Source organism: Bos indicus, chromosome 10 (genome assembly GCF_029378745.1).
Source record: "Bos indicus isolate NIAB-ARS_2022 breed Sahiwal x Tharparkar chromosome 10, NIAB-ARS_B.indTharparkar_mat_pri_1.0, whole genome shotgun sequence".
In the NCBI taxonomy this organism is placed as follows: Eukaryota; Metazoa; Chordata; class Mammalia; order Artiodactyla; family Bovidae; genus Bos; species Bos indicus.
The window spans coordinates 72,159,557-72,184,969 of NC_091769.1; the positions used below are offsets into that span (position 1 = coordinate 72,159,557).

At 41.3% G+C, this 25,413-nt stretch overlaps 2 protein-coding genes across 2 annotated transcripts in view; one reads left to right on the forward strand and one right to left on the reverse strand.

Annotated features, from left to right (window-relative positions):
* PCNX4 (pecanex 4) overlaps positions 1–14,361 on the forward strand; it is a 66,111-nt gene extending 51,750 nt beyond the window's left edge. The window contains exon 12 of the mRNA XM_019969008.2: positions 13,941–14,361. Within this exon, the coding sequence (XP_019824567.2) occupies positions 13,941–13,999 (59 nt within the window). The 3' untranslated portion in view covers positions 14,000–14,361. The remainder of the gene's footprint in view (positions 1–13,940) is intronic.
* On the reverse strand, positions 1,849–25,275 carry DHRS7 (dehydrogenase/reductase 7). The gene is made up of 7 exons (XM_019969010.2): positions 25,029–25,275; positions 13,412–13,564; positions 11,395–11,501; positions 10,700–10,939; positions 8,265–8,387; positions 6,630–6,845; positions 1,849–2,074 (listed from the first exon to the last, which is right to left on the reverse strand). The coding sequence occupies exons 1-7, from the start codon at positions 25,159–25,161 to the stop codon at positions 2,027–2,029; spliced, it is 1,020 nt and encodes a 339-aa protein (XP_019824569.1). The 5' UTR covers positions 25,162–25,275; the 3' UTR covers positions 1,849–2,026.
* Positions 25,276–25,413: the final 138 nt, after the last annotated feature.

Here is a 25,413-nt window from a genome sequence, read left to right on the forward strand (position 1 = left end):
TGCTTTCTTCACTCATCACTGTGCTCTAGGATGTTGCCATGTGTGCATTTATTCCATTGCTTTTACTTGCTTTATGTTGTACCCCATGCTGTACTCCATGGTGTCACTCTACCATTTACACCTTCCACATTTCCCAGTGGTAGCCACCAGGGTGGCTTCCAGCCTCTCCAACAACTATTCCAGTTATTTTATGGGTGTTAATCAAGATTGCTGGGAGAAATATCAATAACCTCAGATACGCAAATGACACCACCCTTATGACAGAAAGTGAAGAAGAACTAAAGAGCCTCTTGATGAAAGTGAAAAACTCAACATTCAGAAAACTAAGATCATGGCATCCGGTCCCATTACTTCATGGCAAATAGATGGGGAAACAATGGAAACAGTGTCAGACTTTATTTTGGGGGGCTCCAAAATCATTGCAGATGGTGACTGTAGCCATGAACTTAAAAAACGCTTGTTCCTTGGAAGGAATGTTGTGACCAACCTAGTAGTGGTGGTGGTTTAGTCGCTAAGTTGTGTCCGACTCTAGTGACCCCATGGATTGTAGCCTGCCAGGCTCCTCTGTCCATTGGATTCTCCAGGCAAGAATACTGGAGTGGGCTGCCATTTCGTTCTCCAGGGGATCGTCCCATCCCAAGGATTGAACCCAGGTCTCCTGCATTGCACTCAGATTCTTTACCAACCTAGACAGCATATTAAAAAGCAGAAACATTACTTTGCCAACAAAGTTCCATCTAGTCAAAGCTATGGTTTTTCCAGTAGTCATGTATGAATGTGAGAGTTGGACCATAAAGAAACCTAAGTGCCAAAGAATTGATACTTTTAAACTGTGGTGTTGGAGAAGACCCTTGAGAGTCCCTTGGACTGCAAGGAGATCCAACCTTAGGATTTAGTCAATCCTAAAGGAAATCAGTCCTGAATATTCATTGGAAGGACTGATGGCTCTGGGACTTTGGCCACCTGATGCAAAGAACGGACTCATTGGAAAAGACCCTGGTGCTGGGAAAGATTGAAGGCAGGAGGAGAAGGGGTGACAGAGGATGAGATGGTTGGATGGCATCACCGACTTGATGGACATGAGTTTGAACAAGCTCTGGGAATTGGTGATGGACAGGGAAGCCTGGCGTGCTGCAGTCTGTGGGATCGCAAAGAGTTGGACACTACTGAGTGACTGAACTGAACTGAACCTTGTCTATAACTAAAATGTGAACCACTTATCAGTGAGAACCATGTTTTTCTTCCCCTGTTCTTCTCCCTTGATAGTAAATAGTCAAGGAAAGTTTGTTGGTTTTCTGTTGTAGCCTATGCACGTTTTCTACTGTAAGACTCTAAAGGTTAAAGTAAAATTAACAATAATAACTAAAGTAAGAAAGTCACCAATGGAATCTTCCTGAGCTGACTTTAACCCAGTCTTTACCCATTACTAGCTCTGTGACCTTGGGAAAGTAGCATCTACTTGCTTTGGGCATTTCTTTCTTCATCTACAAAGGTGGATAATACCACCTACCTTAGAGGGCTGTTATGAGGAATAAGTTAATTAACTAATTACAAACCACCTCAGTACAGTAAATGACATATAACAGGTTTTTAAAAATAATGGCTGCTATGAGTCCTACCTACGGTGTCAAATTCCAGTCATTTGTACCTGTGAATTCTTCCAAGAGAGTGTAAGCAACTTGGAAGCAGGACCTTTTCAGACACTTCTTTGTATCCGCCCGCTATCCAGCACTATGCTTCATGTAATAGCCCGTGCATTTGTGGTAAATGGATTACTGTAATTCTTTGGTTAGCATTCTGCTAACCTAGATTTTAAGCATATATACTAGAGTACGTTACCCAGGAATATAATATGTGTTAACATATTTATTGCAAGACTCCTGTCATTCTTGTTATTACATATTGAAAGGAAAGTTGTATCTATTAAGAAATAAAATGACAAATTATTCTTCAATGTGTAAGAAGATCACTGTTTTTCATATTTTCCATTTCTCTTTCCAGTGGCTTGAAAAATGCAAATACTCCTTCAGTCATGTTTTTTTTTCACGCTTCTAAAATAAGAGGAATCTGCATCCTATAACAGAATAACAGAAATATGAATCAGTTTCTTCTACCCCAGGTTTTGACAATTAATTCCTTCTGTTTTGAGGAGCTATATCATTATGATTCACTGTTAAGAATCCTTATAAATCCTTGGAAAAATACTTAAATAGGAATAAAAATCATAGCCAAAATTCTCAAGCTACGCAAAATATCTCTAAGGGGCTTAGCAACGTTATTTCCCTGTCATTTGTTAACATCTGAGTATGCCATTTCATAAATGCTGAAATTTCTACTATTACTCTTCTGATCAGCAGGTTATACCTACACTGGCTTGCTTTAATAAATACAAAGGGTCTTTAGAATTAAAATACTTGAAAGGTAGTAAAACAAGGCAATTTAATAATTTCTAAGAGGTGACATTTCATCTGGGAAGATACCCATTTACCACTCTCAAGAATATATACTAAATAAGACAAAAGCAAATTATAACACAAAATTCAATGCTGTTATTGTTTTTGATGCCTAAAATTAATAACTTCATCAAAACAAAGTTCCAGACATACTGTTCCTAGCCTAAAGAACAGAAACAAATTTGTGCCTAGACAACCTCATGGACAGTATGAAAAGGCAAAAAGATAGGACACCAGAAAATGGGCCCCCTAAGGTCACAGAGGCTTCCCTGGTGGCTCAGACAGTAAAGCGTCTGCCTACAATGTGGGAGACCCGGGTTCAATCCCTGGGTTGGGGAGACCTGGAGAAGGCAATGGCACCCCACTCCAGTATCCTTGCCTGGAAAATCCCATGGATGGAGGAGCCTGGTAGGCTACAGTCCATGGGGTCGCAAAGAGTCGGACACGACTGAGCAACTTCATTTCAGGGTCACAGGGTGTCCACTATGCTACTGGGGAAGAGCAAAGGGCAATTACTAGTAGCTCCATAAAGAATTAAGTCGCTGGGCCAAAGTGGGAACAACATTCAGTTGTGGATGTGTCTGGTGGTGAAAGTAAAGTCTAATGCTGTAAAGAACAATATTGTATAGGAACCTGGAACGTTAGATCCATGAATCAAGGTAAATTGAATGTGGTCAAGCAGGAGATGACAAGAAAACAACAGAATGATCTTGGTTCATTTGGCGATGCCAAAGAATGTTCCAACTACTGTACAACTGTGCTCATTTCATGTGCCAGCAAGGATATGCTCAAAATCCTTCAAGCTAGGCTTTAGCAGTATGCAAACCAAGAACTTCCAGATGTACAAGCTGGGTTTCAAAGAGGCAGAGGACCCAGAGATCAAATTGCCAACATTTGTTGGATCATCGAGAAAGCAAGGGAATTCCAGAAAAGCATCTATTTCTGCTTCACTGACTACACTAAAGCCTTTGTGTGGATCACAGCAAACTGCAGAAAATTCTTTAAGAGACCACCTTACCTGTCTCCTGAGAAAGCTGGATGTGGGTCAAGATGAAACAGAACTGGATGTTGAACAGCTGGTTCCAAATTGGGAAAGGAGTACAACACGGCTGTGTATTGTTTATTTAACATCTAAGCAGAGTACATCATGTAAAATGCTGGGCTGGATAAATCACCAGCCGAAATCAAGATCGCTGGGAGAAATATCAAGAATCCCAGATATGTAGATGATACCATTCTAATGGCAGAAAGTAAAAAGGAACTAAAGAGCCTCTTGGTAAATGTGAAAGAGAAGAGTGAAGAAACTGGCTTAAAACTCAGCATTCAAAGAACTAAGATCATGGGATCTGGTCCCATCACTTCATGGCAAATAGAAGGGGAAAAAGTGGAAGCACTGACACATATTCTTTTCTTGGGCTCCAAAATCACTGTGGACAGTGACTGCAGTCATGCAATTAAAAGACTTGCTCCTTGGAAGGAAAGCTATGATGAACCTAGACAATATATTAAAAAGCAGAGACATCACTTTGCCAACAAAGGTCCATATAGTCTAAGTCATAGTTTTTCCAGTAGTCATGTATGGATTTGAGAGGTGGATCATGAAGAAGATTGAACACCAAAGAACTGATGCTTTCAAATTGTGGTGCTGGAGAAGACTTTTGAGAGTCATGTGGACTGCAAGGAGATCAATCTAATCAATCCTAAAGGAAAGCAACCCTTAATATTCATTGGGAGGACTGATGTTAAGGCTGCAGCTCCAAGACTTTGGCCACCTGATGAGAAGAGCTGACTCATTGGGAAAGACCCTGATGCTAGGAAATATTGAAAGCAAAAGAAAAGGGGGCAACAGACGATGAGATGGTTAGATAGCACCACCGACTCAATGAACATGGATATGAGCAAACTCCAGGAGATAGTGAAGGACAGAAAAGCCTGGGAAGCTATAATCCATGAGATCGTAGAGGCAGACACAACTTAGTGACTGAATAACAACAATGTTTAGTTTGGGAATAATAGTGGCATTCTCTTAACTGAGATTCTTACAAACAAATTTCAATAAGGAGATGAATATACACAATACAAAATAACAGTAGGGAGGAAAGAGCAATGAGGAGAGAAGTAAAAAAAATGAACAACTTTTTAAAGTTTCTAGGGTTTTGTGTAAAGAATAAGATATATCTCAGAATGATTTGGGGAGATGAATGGATGCCCAGTTTATCATAAAGTGATAAAGCAATGAGACCATGTAATAAGCAATAATTCAAATACGTTGGTAGGAAGAGAGAAGTCATGATTTTTAGCAAAAGTTAGATGTAATGCAATACCTATATTTACAGTGCTGTTTAGTTGCTAACTCATGTCCGACATTTTTGCTACCCCATGGTATATAGCCCATCAGGCTCTGCTGTCCATGGGATTTCCCAGGCAAGAATACTGGAGTGGGTTACCATTTCCTTCTCCAGGGGATCTTCCTGACCCAGGTATCAAACCTGCATCTCCCGCCTTGGCAGGTGGATTCTTTACTGAGGCACTAGGGAAGCCCAAGATTTACATTAGGTATTCTGTTGGTATTCTGTAAACAAAACAAAATAACCTTCTTATGAACAACTGCTACAATGGGAATGAAACTCTAGCCCCTAATCCTTCTTTCCCCTCAGAAACGGTGATTTCTATAATGCATTCTCCCTCTGCCATATTATTTAATTCTTTAATCTTTACTGTCTGTTTGCTAAATATCCTCCTGCCATCAAAACAAAAGCAGTAACAGCTAATACTTAATGAGTATAACACACCATGGTATGTTTTAAGAGCTTTCCACATACTAACTCATTTAATCCCCATAACAATCCTATGACTAGGTGCTAATATCAACAGTAATCTTCCATTTTGTAGATGGTTCAGTTCAGTTCACTCAGTTGGGTCTGTCTCTTTGCAACCCCATGGACTGCAGCACACCAGGCTTCCCTGTCCATCACCAATTCCCAGCTTGCTCAAACTTATGTCCATTAAGTCGGTGATGCCATCCAACCATCTCATCCTCTGTCATCCCCTTCTCCTGCCTTTAGTCTTTCCCAGCATCAGGGTCTTTTCCAATGAGTCAGTTCTTCGCATCAGGTGGCCAAAGTATTATAGATGGGGAGACTGAGATATAGAGAAATAACCTGCCTGGGATCATATGATGAGTACGGGGTAGAGCTGGGATTTCAGCCTAGGTAGCCCAGCATCGTGCTTCATGCTTTTAACCAGAATGTTGGTTCACTCTTTAGTAAGGTGGCCTTTCCCCTCAACTCTTATCTATCACTGGGCACAGTGCCACTTTATCTGCTGTCCTCTAAATTTCAGACTCTGATGCAATATTTGATGAAGCTCTACCTTTAAAACCACCCCACAGTACCAAGTTCCAGCATTAGGAAATCACTTATAAATGTTTTGACCCAAAACAAACTGGTTAGTATAAAATGAATAGCCCTCTTCGTGATTTTTCAAGTTTTAAACATGTTAGTGCATATTGAAGGTTTTATAACCTTTAAGTCTCTTTAAGTATTTTGTTTGGGTTTTTGGGTTTTTGTTTCTTTTTTCACCAGTTCATTTAACATTCCTCACTTTTCTGGAAAAATGAGTGCTGAAAGAATAAGCTATCAGCAAGTTTTCCTAAACACGGACACAGGCACATTTCAGATGTGCAAACTGACCTTCTGGAACAAAGTCAAAGGAACCAGTACTACAGATGGGACTACATCTCTTAATAGTGTGGAAGTGCTTTGACAGAGGGCTGACGTGCACCCAGTCCTGGAGAGAAATGGGGGGGGAGGCCAGGTATCAACCCAAGGAGGTGACACAGAATGTAGAGACTTGCAGGATGGATTGGAGTTTGTGGGGAGACATGGTGGAGAAAAAGCATTTTGGCACATACACTGGCCAGACAGCAACATAGAAGAAAAAAATGGCAATCTTTGATTTAATTTTTACCTTGTAGAAAACTTTCTCCAAGACCAGTAGTAATTTACAGTAAACCGAAAGATATGCATTGGGGATGGAAAACCTTTTATATCTTTTGTATTTATTAATATATCATGAGATTGGCAGACAGTTGGTAAGAACATTTTTAAGAATTGGAAATTTTCATGCTTTCCTACAAGATTGATATGAATTCAGAAATGTATAAATTGGACTTACCACTCCACTCTTGAAGTTCTCAATCCTTCTCTTTGCTGCTTTGTTGGTTAACCACCAGGCCAAAGTTGGCATATATTGCCACAAATAGATCATTAGCAAAAAAGGCTGATCAGAGATCCAAACTTCCTTCAAATCATTGGCCATGGCGACTAACATCAGCCGCACACAACGACTGGTTGCCATCTTGTAGGACTGGTCTGCAGTGCTGCCTGTAGGCTAAGAAAATTTTGAAAAATTCGTGAGTGATAAGTATTTATCTAGGGTATCTCACAGAACTTTTAGGAGACATCCAGTTGAGTGATTCCTTTACTGTGACCTCATGCCCCTCAGGAGTCCCCATAGGCACTAAGGGGTGCCTGTAAACTATTTATGGGCTTCCCAGGTGGCACAGGATCTGCCTGCCATTGAAAGCGATACAAGAGATGTGGGTTCGATCCCTAGGTCTGGAAGATGCCCCGAAGGAGGAAATGGCAACCCACTTCAGTAATCTTGCCTGGAAAATTACATGAACAGAGGAGCCTAGTGAGCTGCAGTCCATGGGGTCACAGAGTCAGACCTGACTAAGCATGCACACATAAGCTGTATATTTCAGAAAACCTAATGGAATTCATATACTTAACCAGATAAGTGTGCAGGCTAACTAAAAGATAACAGTTATTCACTTTTAGTTAGTATTGCACCATCTTAAAGTACTTAATGATAACTCTATGTCATTTTAATAATAAAAATCTTAAAACAAATTATTAATACATACATTTAGCAAATGAAGTTCTATAAAACATGAAGTCCGTGAGGATGAAATAGAGAAAGAAGATAAAAGTGGTTTCTTGATATCGAAAAAATTTGGAACTGCTACTCTAGTTAACCCACTGCTGTTTTATGAATAAACTGAGGCCCAGAAATATAGTAACTTTTATCTGTGCTCACACAGACCATTTAGTAGTAACCAGTTCTATATTCTAGGTCCCCTGATTCCTGTAACATTGTGCTCATTCTATTTTACTATAGTGCCTCCATAGAAAATGCAAAATATAAATTGTATATGTAAACATTTACATGGAAACATATAGATTTATATCTCAGTAGAAATATTAGTGGAGAAGAAGGAAAATTTCATGGTCTTTAGAGAGTTTTTTATATTATGGAGTGATACTGGATTCTTCATGAGACATTTATTATTCATTTGGTAGATTAATTACTTGTAATCTGTGAGCTGAGGGAAGCACAGGCCTGGGTGAGGCCAACCTAAAACTATTACATCTCAACAGGGGGGTTTTTGCTAAGTTCCTTCACCATAATCCCTTTTAAAATCCCAGTAAAATTTAATTTACTAAAATTCAGCCACACAGAACTTTCAACATTGCTATGATTTGTGAATTGATTAAAACTGGGTTTTTAAAATATTGATAGCCCACATAATAGTGGATCACTTATAAGCAGTATCTTAGTAATTTCTTTAGCTATTACTAAAGCTGGATCCCAAAGCACTAACAACTAACCTTAACGATTTTCCTAATGCTGAGTTATGTAAATAATTCATAAGGGATTCTAACATGAAAATCCTGAGGCATAGTGATGTAAGGCCAGGGTATGACTACTAAAGCATTCAAATTATTTCCCATCTAGAAATTTTACCTTTGTGACTTCTTCAGTTAGGGCATTTTTCACAATATTTGATTGCACAGGTCCCGGGCAAATGTTAGAAATTGTTATACCTGGGTAGGTGGCAAGTTCACTTCGGAGGGTATTAAAAAATCCCTAATAGACAAAAAAAAAAAACAAATAAATACAGACACATATCTTATGTTTAATAGTAAGAAATTACTTTTCTTCAACTTTTTATGAAGGACAATAGCAGCACATTATCAAAATGTGTTCTGAAATGCCTGAGTAAAGGACAGGGAATGTAATTACACAAGATGAGGCATTTTTAAACATAAGACCGCAGGCAATCTATAACAGGCATTCTTAACTCCTGCTAGGTATGAGTGGTTCATCCCCCCAATGGCAGTGGTTTAGCTTGTGCCATCAGTGATTTTGCACCGGATTAGTGAGAGACTACCCTTGAAGAGTCTGATACCCAGTCGCCAGCTCCCCGCTCCAAAAGGGTTGCATGTTCACGGAGCATCATTGAGGCTGGATTTCTTTTGATGATCCCTCAAAGTGGCCTAAAGTACAGATGGTAGGGCAACAGGGAGCAAGTTGGAATTAATACTTAAGGGAAACTATCATAGAGGAACAGTTCCATTTTTTCAATTACTATCTGAAGAGACTATTAGTTTCAGCAAAAATTTTTATTTTAGGTGTAGTAAGACAGTACACGGCTAGTTAAAAATGTAATATGATTGCTTACTCAATGACTTTTGTAAAAACAAGCTAGACCCTCTAGACTTAAAAGATACTGCCCATTTCTAAACCAAACAGGAAGTAAACATCTACTTCTCCTCATCTCTTCTCCTAAATCAGGAAATATCCCAAGACTACATTGTGATAAACTGAGTTAACTTTGAAAAGCCTAAGCAGCCAACATAGGTACATTCATTTATGATCCAATAACATTAAACAGTTACCAGCCTTTAATGCTGATGCCTAACAAACACAAGGCCTTTGAGGGTTTGTGCTGTCTGAGACTAATGCAGTGCCTGACTCAGATGGACAGGAAAAAGGCTTCGTAAATGGATGAATGAACTTTAACCTTCTGCCCCTCTATAGCAAAAGAGGGGAGAGGACACCATGAAAGCCAATACTCCAGACACTAAAACCTCTCCTTGCTTGAAATCACATCTAGTATAGTGTGTGACCTTTTCAACAAGTAAGTTCACTCTCTAGCTTGCTGAGTATCAGGGAAGGAAATGTGCCCTTCAAAAAGAGACTCCTGGTTTCAGTGTTTGGCTACTGGTATAAATAGATCTCAACTTGACACATGGTATCAGACAATCAAATCCAGTACAAAACAGTCTTGGAGGGCAGGCCAGACAACTTCTACTGTGTTTGAAAGTATCCTGCATGTCTTATGGGATACTGGGTACCAAACAGATGGGGTGGCCACCTTCCCTCATGTGCCTGCCTGAGAGTTGTCCAACTGACACCCTATTACCAAATATGAGGAAATCATCCGTGCAGTATTTCATTTCATCACTCTCTGCAATTGTCTGCTCTTCACAGCAGAAAGAGGATTCTATGGAACCAAACCTTCAAATTTTCATGAAACTGATGACCATTCAGCTATTGCATCTTATTATTCCAACGGTGAAACATTCTACGTAAACTGACCTTCAATGGCATTAATTATATATCACGTGTCTCTATTAATCATTTTCCTCCTACTGGCCTTACAATTTAATTTGCTCCATGTTATAGTGTATATAGTTACAGTTTCTTCTTATCCATTCTTAAGCCAACATTAAAAATTTATTCATTTCTAGTACTCATATCTCATAAGTTACACAAGCCGAATTAAACTTCCTCCTAGACTCTGCCTTAACTAGATTTTCTTCTTCTAATGAAGTCAGAGTAAACAGAATCAAGGCTAGACCCAGTAGGGATTTGACACTCAGGGCTAATCACCCCGTGGGAAGTTTCTATTTCTGATAGGCATGTACATTTAGAAATTCAGGTTAAAAAAACACCAACAAGAAAGGGGAAGGAAACAAAGTCACAGAAATGAGAAGGACAAGTAAATGTATGTAGAATCCTGAAATGTGTGTAGAATAAACAGAGGTAGACCCCAAATTTGCCATGAAGTTGTGGTAGAAATGAGGACAAGGTAAAGGGTGACATGTCAGCTAGACTATACAGTTAGTAAGGGCAGGGACCATATCATCCTTATACTCCCAGGATATGTTGCAGTGTATGACACAGTGTAGGTGCTCATTGCATATTTGCAGAATTAGGAAGAGGCATGTGGACTCAAGTCCTTTTAGCATCTTCTGGGTGAGTCTTCTACCCAAGATCTTCTTAGGTCTCTCTGTCTCCAAACATGACTACCTAGTTCCAATGATCTCTTGCAGTAAATATTTCATACACACGTTCAGGTCAGTTCTATCAGAGTTAAGTTTTGACAGCCTTACCCGAAGAGCATGTTTGCTGGCACAGTATCCAGTAGAAAGGGGTGCAGCTATAATTCCCACCATGCTATTCACAGTAACAATTTTTCCTTGCTTCCTCTCAATCATGTGAGGCAGAACACACTTTGTCAAGGACACCGTCCCTAAGTAGTTAAGCTCTATTAGCTCCTTGAAGACATCCAGGCTGGTGTCCACACACAAAGCACGCTGGGATACTCCACCATTGTTGACCAGAATGTCAATCTAAGTAAAGAAAATCAGAAAGGGGGTACTTTAGGGATGACTTAGATGGATTGTTGGAATTCGTAGGGATGGTTGGTTATATTGTTAACTTGATGAATCGATGGAACAGGACAGTACATTTCCAGAGGTCAACAATAGAAAAGATAAAACCAAAATTCACCTATGGAATTAAATTCCCACCTTAAGTTACTTTTTATGGAAAATAATGTAATAGAAATAAAAGGCTCAGTGAATCTTTAGCTTCTTTTGTTCTACATGGAGGAGTTAATTTATTAAGGTAGGAAAAGTTCCAATTATTAATACATGAAGCCACAGATTCAGAGATTAAGAGACCCAGCTGGGCCCTTGAGATGAAGTAAGATGCTTCATGAACCCATTTGCCTACAGCACCACAGATGGGAATCTCTTTTACAGCTACTTCAGAGCAAGATTCATGCACTCAAAATGCTACTTACTCTGCCAAACTCCTGGAGAACTGCTTTGGTAGCCATTTCATGGGAACTTCTGTCAGTCAGGTCAAGGGGCAAAATGAGTATATCTTTTTCTTTCAAATTACCATTCTCTAAATAAAGACACTTAAAATTAATATGGAAGTCATGTGCTATTCACATTACATTTAACACCCACCCTACAACCACACTTAGCAATGAGCTCATTTCTGGGTGAAGCCCTGTGGATGAGGTTCTCTTTAAGGACCAAGAAGTGGATTGACAAGGATATGGGCAACATCTTATCAAACAAAAAACTGGCTGGGTACACAGGAAACAGAATACCTTTCTTCTACTTAAATATATACAGCCTAACATTGGACCGGGCTTCCATGACAGCTCAGTTGGTTGGTAAAGAGATCGCCTGCAGTGCAGGAGACTCTGGTTCGATTCCTGGGTCAGGAAGATCTGCTGGAGAAGGGATAGGCTACCCACTTTAGTATTGGAACAGCCTCTAGAAGGAATCAAGATTATACTACAAACTAAAAAAAGCAAACATTTTAGATCAATTCCTTTAGAGGTACAGAGGTATTTCTGTACATCTGTTATATGATAGGTTCACTGCTTGATTTTTAAACACAATTTTAAAAAATTTATGCTGAAAATCAATGAGAATTTGGGTCTTCCAGTCACATGACACAGAAAAGATTCCTTTCAGAGGCTAAGGATTCCAGGAGGTGAATAAGGAAAAGGACACAATTCTGAAATTCCCAACCAAGAAACACACTGGGCTGTAATGGCCTCTCTATTTCTGTTATCAAAAGAACAGTTCAAACTAATTTCCTTGAATTCTAGCCCTGAAATGCAACAAAGTTGTATTTTGGTAAGAAAAACAAGTAAGTAGAGAAGAGGTGAAAAGGCTTTATGGGCAGAGGAGTAAATTGTGAAATATTAACTGTTTTTCAAAAGCAATAGAAAAGTCTGCACCCATGATATGACAGATAAAAGGAAAACAATCTTACTCAAGCTAAGAAACACTGTTACACTCCATTTCTTCCCATGCAAGTCTCAACAGCAGAGGAGCAACTGTCAAAAGAAGTGGCCCAGTGGAAAAACACAAGAGGCCTTTAAGAGCAATATCGTGAAAGAGGGCTTGTGGCCTTATCAGCTAACTCCATATCTGGGTGATTAGTTCCATCAGCAAAGTGAAAGAAAGATTTTTAAAGAATGACAAGTAGATGACAAAAAAACAACAACAACAACAATCTTCTGGAAATTTCAAAATTATTTCAGTGTAGATAATAAATTTCCTATGAGAAATAATAACTGTATTACTTGAGACTGCTTTTACTGTGAACTACACCAAAACCCAAACAGATAAACAAAAACACTATTGTCCTGTATATATGAAAAATATTATATCAAGTTGCATTTCTCAAACTTAATTCTACTCCAGGATTTCCCTGGTGGTCCAGTGGTTAAGAGTCCACACTTCCACTGCAGGGGCACTGGTTCAATCCCTGGTCAGGGAACTAAGATCCCACATGCTGCACAGCATGTCCAGAAAAAAAATTTAATTCCACTCCTGTTTTTTTGTCCTTTACAACAAAAATCTTATATTATTTCATATGACTTTAATATCGGACATTTTAACAAAATATCAATTAAATTTCTATGGTAACATATATGTATGTCATTCATAAGAACCAAATTGTTCTTTGTCTAAGATAAAAATGTAAGACATTCATGTGGTCACTAAAAATCCAAAGCAGCATTTGAGAGAACTGATGATCAATCCCTAATGCTAAGAATTAGTGTAAAAAACAAAAAAAAAGGTAGAAAGATGGCAGAAAAAGAAGAAAAAGGTCAGGCCAGCTAACTAAGAAGTGACAAAAGGAAAAGGAGTTGGATCAAAGCACTCAGCATTTGGAACCAGAGTCTACTGCCCATGAAAACCCCCCTCTTCCCTCTAAAATTTCCAGATTTTGACTCTGGGCTCTGATTTACTTCTAGGCAGCACTGCTGGTATTTTAGATTTACTCACCAAGGCACTTTCTTTTCACCCTTTCCAACTCATGCACTCTTCTGGCTGACAGCACAAGAGAAACTCCTAGTTTGGACAGCTGGTAAGCCAGTTCCTCTCCAATCCCACTTGATGCTCCAGTCACCCACACCACCATATCAGTCAGCTCCCATTCTATTGAAAAGGAGGCAGGGATTGAGGGGGGAAAATAAGCTATGGGTTACATCCATAAATCAAAGATTGACCAAAGGAAAAAAATAGTTTTAAACAATATCATTGAATATGAAGACATAATATGTGGAACTTAAAAATTTAAGTATCCTATGTTTACAGCCCTGATTGTGGTGATGATCTCACAGGTGTATACTTACCCCAAACTCATCCAGTTGTGTACCTTAAATATGGACGGTTTTTTATATGACAATCATACCTCAATAAAGTGGTTTAAAATTTTTTTTAATTAAATATCTTAAGGAAACACTTTCTACCTAGTGTTAGAAATCATATTAGTAACAGTTTATTACTAACTGTATTATTTTGTGTATTCTAGACTCTTTGAGAGTTTTCCAGACTTTACATCAAGGTAAGCCTTACAACTCCATGGTCTGACTCTAAGGCTCTGTCTGCATACTTGATCATGAAAAGTAAGGGTAAGTAGATAGAAAGTATCTGGACTCATTTTCTCACCTTCCTTATTCATAAATGAGGGCTTCAGATAAGATGATCACTTATAGCTCCATCCAGTTTTCTATTCTGTTATTCTAATTGCTCACATTGGTGGTATTGATGATAAATCTGAGTATACCAAGTTCTACTCTATGGTATGGTAGAATCACCCTGAATTTTTGAAGTCATGTTTTCCCCATTTGTCAATCATAATCTGATGCCTAGCAACTAACTAAAGGTCATTTTGTAGAAGAGCTTTCCAAATGCCTGAGCCTTCATCTTAGAAGAATCTAGTAGTTCACCCAAGATGAAATACATATGAGAGCGAGATGAAATGTTATACTCTGCTTGCCAGGTATCATCTTGTTAAAGATTGTAAAAATGTGAAATAAAGCACTGACAAGTGGTTTATTCTCCAACGAAAAACTTATTTGTACTGCAGCACATGATAGCCACTGTCCATCTGAATCCATCGAGTCAGGGCAGTGCAATGCTCCTGTGTACCTTAGTAAAATGTGTTATTTGTCAAAAATAGGAAACAAGGTATTATTTAAGATACACATTGCTGATTTTGGATCAGAAAAGTTAGAATCAGGAAGCCAGTTTACTATTTTAGTCAAACAATTCTAAAGTCTAAGTGTTGGTGAGTCAGTATGTGCTCTGGTTGTTTTAACTCCCAGGGTTCAAGTGCCAGCTGTGTCACACACAGCAGTGAAATGCTCCCATGTGGGAACTCAATGCCTTCATTTTCCAAAAGTGGAAAATTGAGTTAATAATAAAACCTCCTTCATAGAATTGTTGAGAGAAATGAGTTAAAACATGTAAAGCACTCAGAACAGTGACTGACACACGTGTGGGAGTGTGAGCTAAGTTGTTTTAGTCATGTCCAACTCTTTGCCATCCATGGACTGTAGCCCGCCAGGCTCCTCTGTCCGTGGGATTTTCGAGATAAGAATACTGGAATGGGTTGCCATGCCCTCCTCCAGGGGACTCAGTGCGTAATAAAATGTCAACTCTAACTGTTGCAAAATTATTTAACAAATGGATTTTGGCAGCAAAACATTGAATGTTCTAATTTTTCCAGCCAGGGTCAATGGGATTACTAACTTCAATGGCTTAACATTTTTCCATTGCTTCCTATGTGCTTAAACATATTACCTTATTAAAATCTTCACAAGAACTTTATGAAACAGGAATTATCTCAGTTTTACAAGAAAGGAAACTGAGGTTTACAGAGATTGATTTACACCACTAGACTGTAAATTTCCTTAAGGCTGGGACCCTGTCTCCTTTATTCATTGCTGTGTCCTCAGTGCCTAGCACAGAAACTCACTTAGAGAAAGGACTCCACCCAAGAATCCTGGCAGAGCTAGGATATTTGTCGAGGTATGTCTGACCTCTAGCCTAAGCTGCCACATTTTAATATGGTCAATATTGTAGACCCAACTATCTTAGCCATTCGAGAAATATCCTCAGGAAAGTGATTTCATGTAAATATCTAAACGAAGGACAGAAACATCCCAAATACTATGTCTGGGCTACAGTGCTTTCCTATCATCTATTGCACTATGTATTTTGTTTGTTTTTTGGCTTGTAAGATTTCAGTTCCCTGACCAGGAATTGAACCCAGGCCACAGTAGTCAAAGCTCTGAGTCCTAACCACTAGACCACCAGGGAACTTCTAAATCTGATGCACTTTTATGGAAAGGCTCAACTGAGCAACTCTGCAGGTTTTTTGGGAAATTGTTGTTCAGTAGCTAAGTTATCTCTGACTCTTTGCGACCCCATGGACTGCAGCACACCAAGTGTCTCTGTCCTTCACTATCTCACTGAGTTTGCTCAAACTCATGTCCGTTGAGTCAGTGATGCCATCGAACCATCTCATCCTCTGTCACCCCCTTCTCCTCTTGCCCTCAATCTTTCCCAGCATCAGGGTCGTTTAAAATGAGTTGGCTCTTTGCATCAGGTGACCAAAGTATTGGAGCTTCAACATCAGTCTTTCCAGTGAATATTCAGAGTTGATTCCTTCAGGATTGACTTGTTTGATCTCCTACTCATTGTTCCAAAGTTCTGCAGTATACAAGACTCCAAGGTGAATATAATTTGTTTGTAACTGTTTACTAGCTAGCATAGTAGTCAAGATTTCATTTGTGCATGCATGCGTGCATGCTCAGTCACTTCAGTCATGTCCAACTCTTTGTGACTCTATGGACCATAGCCCACCAGGCTCCTCTGTCTATGGGATTCTCCAGGCAAGAATACTGCAGTGAGTTGCCATGCCCTCCTTCACGGAATCTTCCCGACCCAGGGATTGAACCTGAGTCTACCACACTGCAGGCAGACTCTTTACCCACTGAACCATCTGGGAAGCCCTCTTCATTTGTATGCTGCTGCTGCTGCTAAGTCGCTTCAGTCGAAGGCTCCCCCGTCCCTGGGATTCTCCAGGCAAGAACACTGGAGTGGGTTGCCATTTCCTTCTCCAATACATGAAAGTGAAAAGTGTATACCAATATACAAATATTAATACAACAATGAAAACTATCAGGCTCACATTTACCTTAGTACATCTGCAGTTCTGATACCCTTCCTCCCACTCTGGAGAAGAAAACTTTTTAACTTAGCACCAATTATTTAACAATTCTACAGGGACTTCCCTGGCAGTCCAGGAGTTCAGACTTCACCTTCCAATGCAGAGGGTGTGGATTTAATTCCTGGTCAGGCAATGTTCCCATATGCCTCGGGGCCAGAAAAAATAAAATAAAATAAAACAGAAGCAATATTGCAACAAAATCAATAAAGACTTTTAAAATAAATAAAATAAAATAAATAAATAAAATGTGAAAAAAAAAAAAAAACAATTCGACAGAATCTGGCATACATCATGGCCTCCCCTAAAGAGCCTCTGAAAGCAGATTCTCAGAGCTGAAAGGAAACTTAGAGTTCAACCCCCAACCCACATTAAGAATTCTCCCCTCAAGCTATTGACCATTTAACTCCCTCACAGGATGAGTAATCTAGTTACCTCTGAGGCACCAGCTCATTTGGGAGGGGTAAGTCTAATCATTGAGTTAGACATTGAGTTAGAGTTAGACAAGGCTGTGGTCCTAGTGTGATTAGATTGACTAGTTTTCTGTGAGTATGATTTCAGTGTGTCTGCCCTCTGATGCCCTCTTGCAACACCTACTGTCTTACTTGGGTTTCTCTACCTTGGACGTGGGGTAGCTCTTCAAGGCTGCTCCAGCAAAGCGCAGCCGCTGCTCTCTACCTTGGAGGAGGGGAATCTCCTCACCGCTGCCCCTTCTGACCTTGAATGTGAAATAGCTCCTCTAGGCCCACCTGCGCCCGCGAAGCCACCGCTCCTTGGAGGTGGGGTTGCTCCTCCCAGTCTCCGCCCCTGACCTTGTATGTGGGGTAGCTCCTCTCCACCGTTCCTGCGCCGTCACAGCCTGGCACTCTCGACCACTGCCCCTGACCTCGGACGTGGGGTAACTCCTCTTGGCTGCCTCCCCTCGGGCATGCAGTCCTCCCGGCTTCCACCCCTGACCTCGGACGTGGGGTAGCTCCTCTTGGCCGCGCTAAGTGCGCTGGTCATAGCCACCCGTGCTAAAAATTAGTCAATCGAATCACACTAGGACCACAGCCTTGTCTAACTCAATGAAACTAAGCCATGCCCGTGGGGCCACCCATGACGGCGGGTCATGGTGGAGAGCTCTGACAGAATGTGGTCCACTGGAGAAGGGAATGGCAAACCACTTCAGTATTCTTGCCTTGAGAACTCATGAACAGTATGAAAAGGCAAAATGATAGGATACTGAAAGAGAAACTCCCCAGATCAGTAGGTGCCCAATATGCTACTGGAGATCAGTGGAGAAATAATTCCAGAAAGAATGAAGGGATGGAGCCAAACCAAAAACAATACCCAGTTGTGGATGTGACTGGTAATAGAAGCAAGGTCCAATGCTGTAAAGACCAATATTGCATAGGAATCTGGAACGTCAGGTCCATGAATCAAGGCAACTTGGAAGTGGTCAAACAAGAGATGGCAAGAGTGAATGTCGACATTCTAGGAATCAGCAAACTGAAATGGTCTGGAATGGGTGAATTTAACTCAGATGACCATTACATCTACTACTGCAAGCAAGAATCCCTCAGAAGAAATGGAGTAGCCATCATGGTCAACAAAAGAGTCCGAAATGCAGTACTTGGATGCAATCTCAAAAACAACAGAATGATCTCTGTTCGTTTCCAAGGCAAACCATTCAATATCAGTAATCCAAGTCTGTGCCCCAACCAGTAACGCTGAAGAAGCTGAAGTTGAACGGTTCTATGAAGACCTACAAGACCTTTTAGAACTAACACCCAAAAAGGATGTCCTTTTCATTATAGGGGACTGGAATGCAAAAGTAGGAAGTCAAGAAACACCTGGAGTAACAGGCAAATTTGGCCTTGGAATACGGAATGAAGTTGGGCAAAGATGAATAGAGTTTTGCCAAGAGGAATACACTGGTCATAGCAAACACCCTCTTCCAACAACACAAGAGAAGACTCTACACATGGACATAACCAGATGGTCAACACCAAAATCAGATTGATTTTACTCTTTTCAGCCAAATATGGAGAAGCTCTATACAGTCAGCAAAAACAAGACCAGGAGCTGACTGTGGCTCAGATCATGAACTCCTTATTGCCAAATTCAGACTAAAATTGAAGAAAGTAGGGAAAACCACTAGACCATTCAGGTATGACCTAAATCAAATCCCTTATGATTATACAGTGGAAGTGAGAAATAGATATTAGGGACTATATCTAATAGATAGAATGCCTAATGAAGTATGGACTGAGGTTCGTGACATTGTACAGGAGACAGGGATTAAGACCATCCCCATGGAAAAGAAATGCAAAAAAGCAAAATGGCTGTCTGGGGAGGCCTTACAAATAGCTGTGAAAAGAAGAGAAGTGAAAAGCAAAGGAGAAAAGGAAAGATATAAGCATCTGAATGCAGAGTTCCAAAGAATAGCAAGAAGAGATAAGAAAGCCTTCCTCAGAGATCAATGCAAAGTAATAGAGGAAAACAACAGAATGGGAAAGACTAGAGATCTCTTCAAGAAAATTAGAGATACCAAGGGAACATTTCGTGCAAAGATGGGCACAATAAAGGACAGAAATGGTATGGACCTAACAGAAGAAGAAGGTATTAAGAAGAGGTGGCAAGAATACACAAAAGAACTGTACAAAAAAGATCTTCATGACCAAGATAATCATGATGGTGTGATCACTCACCTAGAGCCAGATATCCTGGAATGTGAAGTCAAGTGGGCCTTAGAAAGCATCACTACCAACAAAGCTAGTGGAGGTGATGGAATTCCAGTTGAGCTATTTCAAATCCTGAAAGATGATGCTGTGAAAGTGCTGCCCTCAATATGCCATCAAATTTGGAAAACTCAGCAGTGGCCACAGATCTGGAAAAGGGCAGTTTTCATTCCAATCCCAAAGAAAGGCAATGCCAAAGAATGCTCAAACTACCGCACAATTGCACTCATCTCACACGTTAGTAAAGTAATGCTCAAAATTCTCCAAGCCAGGCTTCAGCAATACGTGAACCATGAACTTCCAAATGTTCAAGCTAGTTTTAGAAAAGGCAGAGGAACCAGAGACCAAATTGCCAACATCCGCTGGATCATCGAAAAAGCAAAAGAGTTCCAGAAAAACATCTATTTGTGCTTTATTGACTATGCCAAAGCCTTTGACTGTGTGGATCACAATAAACTGTGGAAAATTCTGAAAGAGATGGGAATACCAGACCACCTGACCTGCCTTTTGAGAAATCTGTATGCAGGTCAGGAAGCAACAGTTAGAACTGGACAGGGAACAACTGGTTCCAAATAGGAAAAGGAGTACGTCAAGGATGTATATTGTCATCCTGCTTATTTAACTTATATGCAGAGTACATAATGAGAAACGCTGGGCTGGAAGAAGCACAAGCTGGAATCAAGATTGCTGGGAGAAATATCAATCACCTTAGATATGCAGGTGACACCACCCTTATGGCAGAAAGTGAAGAGGAACTCAAAAGCCTCTTGATGAAAGTGAAAGTGGAGAGTGAAAAAGTTGGCTTAAAGCTCAACATTCAGAAAACGAAGATCATGGCATCTGGTCCCATCCCTTCATGGCAAATAGATGGGGAAACAGTGCAAACAGCGTCAGACTTTATTTCTGGGGCCTCCAAAATCACTGCAGATGGTGACTGCAGCCATGAAATTAAAAGACACTTACTCCTTGGAAGGAAAGTTATGACCAACCTAGATAGCATATTCAAAAGCAGAGACATTACTTTGCTAACTAAGGTCCGTTAGTCAAGGCTATGGTTTTCCCAGTGGTCATGTATAGATGTGAGAGTTGGACTGTGAGGAAAGCTGAGCGCCGAAGAATTGATGCTTTTGAACTGTGGTGTTGGAGAAGACTCTTGAGAGTCCCTTGGACTGCAAGGAGATCCAACCAGTCCATTCTGTTTGAGATCAGCCCTGGGATTTCTTTGGAAATGATGCTGAAGCTGAAACTCCAGTACTTTGGACATCTCATGCGAAGAGTTGACTCATTGGAAAAGACCTTGATGCTGGGAGGGATTGAAGGCAGGAGAAGGGGACAACAGAGGATGAGATGGCTGGATGGTATCACTGACTCGATGGACGTGAGTCTGGGTGAACTCCGGGAGTTGGTGATGGACAGGGAGGCCTGGCGTGCTGCGATTCATGGGGTCGTGAAGAGTCGGACATGACTGAGCGACTGAACTGAACTGAAGTCTAATCATTCAAGATGAGTTTCCCGGATGGCTTAGGGTAAAGAATCCACCTGTGATGCAGAAGACACAGGAGACCCAGGTTCTATCCCTGGGTTGGGAAGATCCCCTGGAGGAGGGTATGACCGCCCACTCCAGTATTCTTGCCTGGAAAATCCCATGGACAGAGGAGCCTGGCAGGCTGCAGTCCATAGGGTCACAAAGAGTCAGGCATGACTGAAGCGACGGAGCACTGAGCACAATCATTCAAGGGCTTCAGGAATTTTCCTATACTGATACCTTTAACTTCTACAGACCAGCAGCAGCTGGCAGCAGTTCTGCCTTGTGGTGTCAGGAAGGATAAATCAGGCCTGTCTTGAACATGACAGTGTCTCATCTGTTTGAAGGCTCTGTCCTCCCTAAGTCCTTGCATCTCTTGCTTCTCTAAGGCTAAATAAACACCTCCAATTTCTGCTACTTTCCCTCAGATGACACGGCATCTGGTTTCGTCACCCTTCTTCTCACACCCTCTGTACAAGCTCCCACTGGTCTATGTTCTATTGAAAGGAGCTGGCCAGAGCAGGATACAGGATTCCCAGGGGTCTCAACAGCTCCAAGTAGGGTGACTTGACTAAACCACTTCCCTTGTCTTTCAGAAGGGACATGCCATGAAGGCCCAGACAGTGGTTGGCTCAGTCACTGCTGTGTCCCCAGTGCCCAGCACAGAGGCCAACACAAGCAGGTATTCAGAAAACATCTTTTGTTGTTTGCAGTTTGTTACATAAGACACAGAACAGCTCCACAAGGTTGCCTAATCTTTCCTGGCACTGCGCAGTTGACCCTCATTGAGGTCACTGTCAAATAAGAGCTGTTTTCCTCACATATGTTCTGCTGTTGAGACTTTTCCTACTCTGGACTAGTGCTATGGATTTTTCTAGATCTATGTGAAGTACCTAAAATTAGTCACTCTGAAATTTTACCATGTGAGATACATGCTTGGAGACACAGAAGGTATCTCTAGATGGATACATAAAAGGCAGGAAATGGTGGTTGCCTCCAAAAAGGCACACTGGGCAGCTGGGAGACAAGAGTGAGAGAGAGCTTTACTTGTCACCATGTATCCTTTTGCATTTTTAAAAGTTGCCTTATGTGAGTATATTGTCAACATTTTAAAGTGACACTTCATGGCAAATAGATGGGGAAAAAGTGGAAACAGTGACAGATTTTATTTTCTTGGGCTCCAAAATCACTGTGGACAGTGACTGCAGCCATGAAATTAAGATGTTTGCTCCTTGGAAGAAAAGCTATTTGTTGGCAAAGACATTGCTTTGCCAACAGAGGTCCATAGAGTCAAAGCTATGGTTTTTCCAGTAGTTATGCTTGGGTGTGAGAGCTGGACCATAAAGAAGGCTGAGTGCTGAAGAATTAATGCTTTCAAACTGTGGTGTTAGAGTCCCTTGGACTGCAAGGAGGTCAAACCAGTCAATCCTACAGGATATCAACCCTGAATATTCACTGGAAGGACTGATGCTGAAGCTGAAGTTCCAATACTTTGGCCACTTGATGCAAAGAGCCGATTCACTGGAAAAGACCCTGATGCTGGGAAAGATTGAGGGCAAGAGGAGAAGGGGGCAACAGAAGATGAGATGATTGGATGGCATCACTGATTCAATGGACATGAATTTAAGCAAACTCAGGGAAATAGCAAAAGGCAGGGAAGCCTAGCGTGCTGCAGTCCAGGGGGTTGTAGAGAGTTGGACATGACTTCACAACTGAACAACAACAACATAAAAATGAAAAAGAGGATAATTTTTTTTTTAAACCTTAATAGAGTCTGCCCATCTTTCCAATCTGAGCTGTTTTTGGAACTTGAATCTATCTTCATGTTCCTTTAACTCTATTTCATTATCTCCCTCACCTCCCTTCCAACTCTCTCACCCCCTAATACCTCCCTCCCGGAGCCCCTAGAAGTCTTTTTAGTCATTTTTCCTAATAACATCCCTAATAACATTTTAATTTCACAAATATACTGCATATCTGTTTATGTATCTTCATATATCTGCGTGCCAAGTTGCTTCAGTCATATCCAACTCTTTGCGACCCTATGGACCATAGCCTGCCAGGCTCCTTTGTCCATGGGATTCTCCAGGTAAGAATATTGGAGTGGGTTGCCATACCATCCTCCAAGGATCTTGCCCATCCAGGGATAGAACCTGCGTCTCTTGTGTCTCTTGCATTGGCAGGCAGGTTCTTTACCACTAGTGCCGCCTGGGAAGCCCTTGCATGTATGTGTCTATGCTTTAGACATAAAAGGAGTTCTATAAAGTTTATTCTTCAGTAAGTGCAGGTGTAAGCATGGTGAAATTGAAAAGTTAAAAGTTAAATTAAAATTTAAAAGCTATTAACATTTAACTTTACAACTGTAAATTTACAAAAGTTATTTTGCTGAATAACATGTATTTACATGAACTGCAATGTATCATATTACATTTGTAAATCAGCAAATTATATAACTACATGATAATAATAGCAAAGTAATTAAATGTTTAAAAATCCTTCAAAACTGATATTTTTCCAGCAAAAGTAAAACACTGAAAACACCAAATGAATTTCTTCAGTTATCTTTAGTCACCCTAACTTTTGCTTGATATGTGAAAATAACTTTTCATTTAACTAGCTGCTAGATATTGTCAACGTTTTTTCTCTTCAGCACTTGACATCAGTTGAGTAACTTTTGTAGAACAGTAAAATATAAAGTATTTTTATGTAATTCTTGAAGTCCAAGTTAACACTAAGCACAAATAAGATCAAACACTGAAGTCGACAAAGCAGCCAACAGGTACATGCATTCCATCTGCTGAGATGGGCCAATGACCAAGAGAAAGTCTGCCAATCACAGCCATCTATTTGCCATAGTTTTGTAACCCTGATCTTGCACATGTTTTACATATTTTCCGTGAACTCAGTGTAAGTGCTACACCCCCCTCCAAGAAAAGAAACAAGAAAAATGAAATACTAAGGAATAATACTTTGTCAGTTAGGGTTGAGCTTAGGAGGGGCATAAAACATTGTTCCATCTAAGATTTTTTTCAGTCCCCAAGAACCAATTTTCACCCCCATGTGAGTGATAGGGCTCCCCTTCCCTCTCTGGCTCCATTTTTAAAGTTATCACTTCCACGGCTTCTCTGGTGGCTCAGACAGTAAAGAATCTGCCTGCAGTGCAGATCAGGACTTTGATCCCTGGGTTTGGAAGATACTCTGGAGGAGGGAAGGGCAATCCACTCCAGGATTCTTGCCTGGAGAATTCCATGGGCAGAGAAGCCTGACGGGCTACAGTCCATGAGGTCCCAAAGAGTTGGAGGCAACTGAGCAACTAACACTTTCACTTTTTCACTTAATCACTTCCAAGCAAACCTCCTCACAAGATTTAGATATTTTCATGGGGGGAGACTAGGTCCAGGGAAACCCCACTTCCTGCTGGCCCTTGTAGACCCAAAGGCTAGCTCTGGACAGCCCACTGAACTTCTCTGAGCATTATGAAAATAAGATTAATAATGCCTACTTTATAAGAGTCATTGTAAAGGTGAACAGTCAAAAATGAAAAGGGCCTGGTGCACTGCTTAACACATAGAATGCGTTTAGTAAACGACCATCAAATATTAAGCTGAGCATAGATAAAAGGTAGAATGTCTTTTAGTGTGCCAATAATGTGCTTTTCCTTCAGGCAAAGCACCCAAAATCCAGTTCTTTATTTTTATCCCAATGGATAGGCAGCTTTGTAGGTGACTGTATTATCTCAAATTCCATTTCACTACTCTTGAGTAGAGTGAGAGATGGCAGATAAACAACTTCAGGAAGTAGCCTCAAAAGGACACTCCTTTACAAGCGCAGTTTCTCCAAGTACTGCCCTCCCACGCTGCTTCAGAATCCCTGGGAGCCAGGCGGAGAACTCAGAGACCTGAAGGTGCCCCCGCCGATACCAAGGCTCTTTAACTTCAGCAAGTAAAAGCAAGTCCGTAGGGACCGGGACGGAAGACAAAAGGCCCTGGCCCCTTCCACCCGGAACCAGAGCCCTTGAGAAAGGCGCATCCTCGCCGCCCGGAAGCTCCACGCCACCCGGATGAACGCAGGGGCAGCGGAAATCCGACCGCACGGAACCCGGGCTCCCAGTGCAGAGAGGCGGCAGCAGGTCCTCACCTGGTCGTCGCCCCTGCCACTCGGCCCACAGCAGGGTGAGGTCCGCGTCGGCCCGTAGGAAGCGCAGTAGCTGCACCACGAGCGCCAGCAGCGCGCACAGCGCCAGCAACCAGAGCAGCAGCTCCCAGCTCATCGCGCCCTGCTCCACGGGAGGAAGATAGACTGACAAGCCAACTCCAGACTGCTCCTAGGCCGCCTGACAGCGATCTCGCGTCCGCACCACCGCCCTCCCCGCGGCCCCGGCCAGCCCAGAGAGCAGGCAGGAGGGAGGAGCCGCAAGGCGCGCCCCGAACCCCGCCTCGGGGAGCCCTCCCCCGTTCTACCCGCAATGGGCGTGGGGCGCCCAGCTCGGAGATCGCTGCCCAGGTTTTGTCCGCCTGGGCGC